General features: G+C 36.6%; 1 protein-coding gene across 1 annotated transcript; it reads left to right on the top strand.

Annotated features, from left to right (window-relative positions):
* Positions 1–1539: 1539 nt before the first annotated feature.
* LOC133871310 (protein SMALL AUXIN UP-REGULATED RNA 12-like) lies at positions 1540–2547 on the top strand. The gene has a single exon (XM_062308729.1). The coding sequence runs from the start codon at positions 1623–1625 to the stop codon at positions 2076–2078; it is 456 nt and encodes a 151-aa protein (XP_062164713.1). The 5' UTR covers positions 1540–1622; the 3' UTR covers positions 2079–2547.
* Positions 2548–4513: the final 1966 nt, after the last annotated feature.

Below are 4513 nucleotides of genomic sequence, written 5' to 3' on the forward strand. Positions count from 1 at the left end.
ATTTATGAGGACATTTTTGTCTTACTAAAAAAAAATTAGGGTTATTTTTGTCTTTTTGTTGGTCTTAGGGGGAACATTGACATTTTCTGGTAGTTTAGGGGGGGAGATTGACACAATTGGTAGTTTAAGGGGTACATTGACAATTGAGTGGTAGTTTGAGGGGGTTATGTGTACTTTTCCCAAAAATAAAATACAATATATATAGCATTACTCAATGGCATTCGATGGTAGTAATCTTTTTGGGCTCAGATAATAATAATAATAATATTATTATTATTATTATTTACTGGGAATTGACTACACTAGTACTTACTAGTTCACAAGTTATTAAGAAATACCTTCTTTTTTTCTTTTTCTTTTTTTTTGTGTGAGTAAATGACTAAAAAATACACCCCTAATTCACAATGGACCAATTTTTTGGGGGGCTGTCTGGCATTTAAAGTTTGATCAAAACATAGCATGATAGCAATAACATGATCAATGATTTCTTTCAATAATATTCATACCAAAAAAAAAAAAAACTAATTATAAATTACAGCATTAATATCTTATACTTAAACCATTATTATTATTATTATTTTAAAAAAAAAACAATAGCAAATTTATTTGATTCTTGCACTACACCATCACAACAACACCTCACATGAGGGTGGGCCCTAGTGTGTGGGGTCCACCCTCATATGAAGGGTTGTTGTGCAGTTGTTGTATTGGTGTTGTAAATCTAACATTTTTCATACTTACATACTATACTCTTATATCATTGGATTGATGTTGTGGTATTTATCCGGCTTTGTTAAATAATTAAAAAAAAAAATAGCAAGACTAACAATATATTTTCTACGACTTTGTTTAAAGTTGCACTTTTGTCGTGCTAAAATTGTAGGGGCAAACACACCCTTACTCAATAAAGTAAATGTATAGGATGAATTATAATAACCCAACCTTAGCTCTTACTAAAAATTTCTCAAAATTGAAATCCCCTAAAATTAGGCAATTGGAATTTCACAAAAATTCAAACAGTATAAGAAAAAATGGACGTGGGCCCAGATAGGTGGACTCAGCACCTTAAACTACTCGAGACAGGTAAATTCCACAACCTGCTATTTTAGACTTTTAAAATTTCTATAAAATTAGAGGAGCGAAACTGTAATGAATCTTCGTCCAAATTCCCACTCATTGTGAAGCTAAATGTTTATACTGAAAATAAATTATACTTTTCAATAATCACATACTGGTAAGTAGAAGTGCATACCAACCCACCAGAAGAAAAAAAAAATAATAATAATAAAAAAAAAACCCAGCTAACACCGTAAATAAATAAATAATTATAAATTACTCATTCTTAACTTCGTCCAAAATACGGGATCGTATTATTCAACTAACCCTACCCCGAGTCAGCAAATCATTGCCCTTCAAAAAACATTGGCTGCAGAAACAGCAAACAGAACCTCGTAATTATCTCCAAAACCAAGGGTACTTTCCAATCCGTATCTTTATATAACCCACGTCTCTCCCATTATGCCAAACCCTCCAACATTACTCACATCTTTCTCAGAAAACCGAAACTCACAAACACCAAACAGGAGTTGGTCGCTGTTTTTCCGTCACTTTCCCGAGAAAAAATGTCAGCGGGGCTGGGAAAATGCAACAAAATCCGCCACATTGTGAGGCTCCGCCAGATGTTGCGGCGGTGGCGCAACAAAGCCCGCTTGTCGTCGGCCAACCGCATCCCGTCCGACGTGCCCGCCGGCCACGTGGCGGTCTGCGTGGGCACCAGCTGCAGGCGCTTCGTGGTGCGCGCTACGTACCTGAACCACCCCGTCTTCAAGAATCTCCTGGTCCAGGCCGAGGAAGAGTACGGATTCGCCAACCAAGGCCCACTCGCAATTCCATGCGACGAGTCGCTCTTCGAGGAGGTCCTCCGGTTCATCTCGCGGTCCGATTCAGGTAACTCTGCCCGGTTCGCCAACCTCGAGGACTTTCAGAGGTACTGCCACGCGGGCGTCCGGAACAACCTCGACTTCTGGCCCGAGTCTCGGCCGTTGCTTCATGCGTTCGCCGAGAAAACCATCTGGTAAACGAAGAAATCGGTTTCCGGTTCTCCACCCGGGTTTGACTGGACCGAGTTATCCGAGTTGGGGTTTGCAAATGGGTTTTCACAGTACAGGTGGTTTTACCCTTTTACCCTTTCTTTTTATTTTCTTTTTTTGGGGTGGGGGGTGGGGGAATATATTATTATTGGGTACTGGGGTTGTGAGTAATTACTGTAATGCTCCGGAGAATGCTAAGGAGACGGCAAATGCACCGAGTCGTCCCGGGTTCGGATCGGAGTGGAGGCGAGAAAAAGAAAAGAAAAGAAAAAAAATGTGAGAGGCACTTGAATTTCGTGCAAGCAAAGAAAAACAAGTGATGATTAGGGATTATGGGCCACTTTTGTAAATTCTATGATTTATTATTGATTAATTAATGGAAAATTGTAGAGAAATTCCACCATGATTGTCCATTATCTCAATAATACTTTCTTGACAGCAAATGTCAATGTTTTTATTTGTACTTTGCTACGATTGATTTTTTGTTTTTTTATGGGTAAGGTTAGAAATTACAATTTTTATTTCTAAATTATTTTACAATATTGAAGTAATAGTTTCAACTACCTTTAGACTACTCTTTGTTAAAAAAAAAAAAGATAAAAAAATTGAATAATTAGTTAAGATTGCCGTATTAATATTGTGAGATAAAAATGTAGTCTATAGTATGATTTCTTTTAAAATAAATGCACTAACAAATAATTTAAAATACAAAAGGAGATTTTATTTTATTTCTTTGGGGTTTTTGATTTAGTTTTCTAAAAAGGTTAATAAGGAGAGGATGTATAGAAGGGCTCGTGAAGATTTGAGCTTCAATTGTAGCTCTTACTTTTAAGGAGGTGGAGGTGATTGATGGGGGCCCTCCCATTCTAGGAATCTCCGGGATCCTCAACGGGTACCAATGAAGCTGACCATTAATAACTAGTTCGAACACCAGGAGTGGTCTGACCAAAATAAGGGATCGATGAACTGCTCTTAAAAACATGAAACGAGAGCAAGCTCTCATAGTTCAGAGCATAGTTCCGGAGAAAGTTGACCGAGCGGAGGCATAGGAGGAAGCAGCACTAATAGAAGAGGCATCGCCTGCGCTAGAAATACAAGGGTGAACGCTTTTCCGGTAGTGACACATTATAATATATTTTTGCATTAAAAATAAAAATAAATTCTCTTAATTTTGTTCAACGATCAGGATCAAATTCTGATATGTAATTTATTTATTGTTTTTAAAAAAATGGTTGTGAACAATTGAATGATGGTAGGAAGTTGCGGGCGTGATAAATGGCAGGAGACCACGTGAAAGCATAGCAAAGTAGTGTTCCACTTGCTCTCTGTTTCCCCTGCTTGGATTTTGTCTTTAACCACTGTTTTTCCCGATAGCTTGTCTGGTAACCAGCAACCTTAACCAAACAGCACGTACGTACGTGGAAAGAGAAAAACTTTGTAATACTAGAGAATAATTTATTGCGGATAAATTGGATGTGATTGTCACGGGGATGTAGGGTATGTTGGGCGAGTGCAGAACAGAACTACAAGACAGAGTGGTAGGTTATTAATTTTAAAATTAGTAAAAAATGATGATGTGATATAAAATAAAAAAAAATTATATAAAAAAATGAAAAAGTTTTAAATTGTAGTAAATTTTTTTATTTAAATAGTAATAAAAAATTATTGATATAATATAAAAAATTAAAAAAATTAAAATATTTTGACGTTGATTGTTATTAAAAAACATTTTAAAAAAAAAAATGTGAACAGTTCTGTTCCGTTCTTGTTCTTTTCAAACAAGCCGGCAGTGTTTCTTCAAATAGGATGTGTCATGTGTCCTGTTCCTCCACCAATTACATTTGAGAACGAGATGATAAAAAATAAAATGAAAAGATTAAGAAGTTGAAAGCTGTTAATCTTGTGTTATCCTTGATCTTTTGTGCTTTTTGATACAAGATATTGACTATTCAGACCCCCAATTAATAAATTTGAGAAATGTATTACCGGCATTTGTAAATCAAGACCTACATTGATTTTTTTTCATCTAATAAATAGCCCAAATGATTATGAATATACAATTACATCATTAGGTTAATAAATTAATAAAGGAAGAAGAGGAAAGAAAAGAAGAATAAGTTGTAGTCTCCTCCATATGGCTCGCCATGGGTGTTTGGCCATGGAGACCAACCCCTCAGTTAAGGGTGGAGGTCATAAAGGCCCAAGACCCCCTCTCGGCAACCTTTGTGGGCGGTGGGTCATATCGTCTCCACGACCCTCTTGTGGAGATCATGCGACTAGGGTCAGAACCAAAAGTTTGATTTGAGGCGTTTGGCTACACTGAATTTTTTGTTAGGGGACCATCATGAGGAGATTAAACAAATTATAATATTTCTTTTTAACAAATTTGGGGAGGGTGGTTAAGGGGGAATGATCCTTCATAG

The sequence above is a fragment of the Alnus glutinosa genome, chromosome 6, assembly GCF_958979055.1.
Source record: "Alnus glutinosa chromosome 6, dhAlnGlut1.1, whole genome shotgun sequence".
Taxonomy (NCBI): Eukaryota; Viridiplantae; Streptophyta; class Magnoliopsida; order Fagales; family Betulaceae; genus Alnus; species Alnus glutinosa.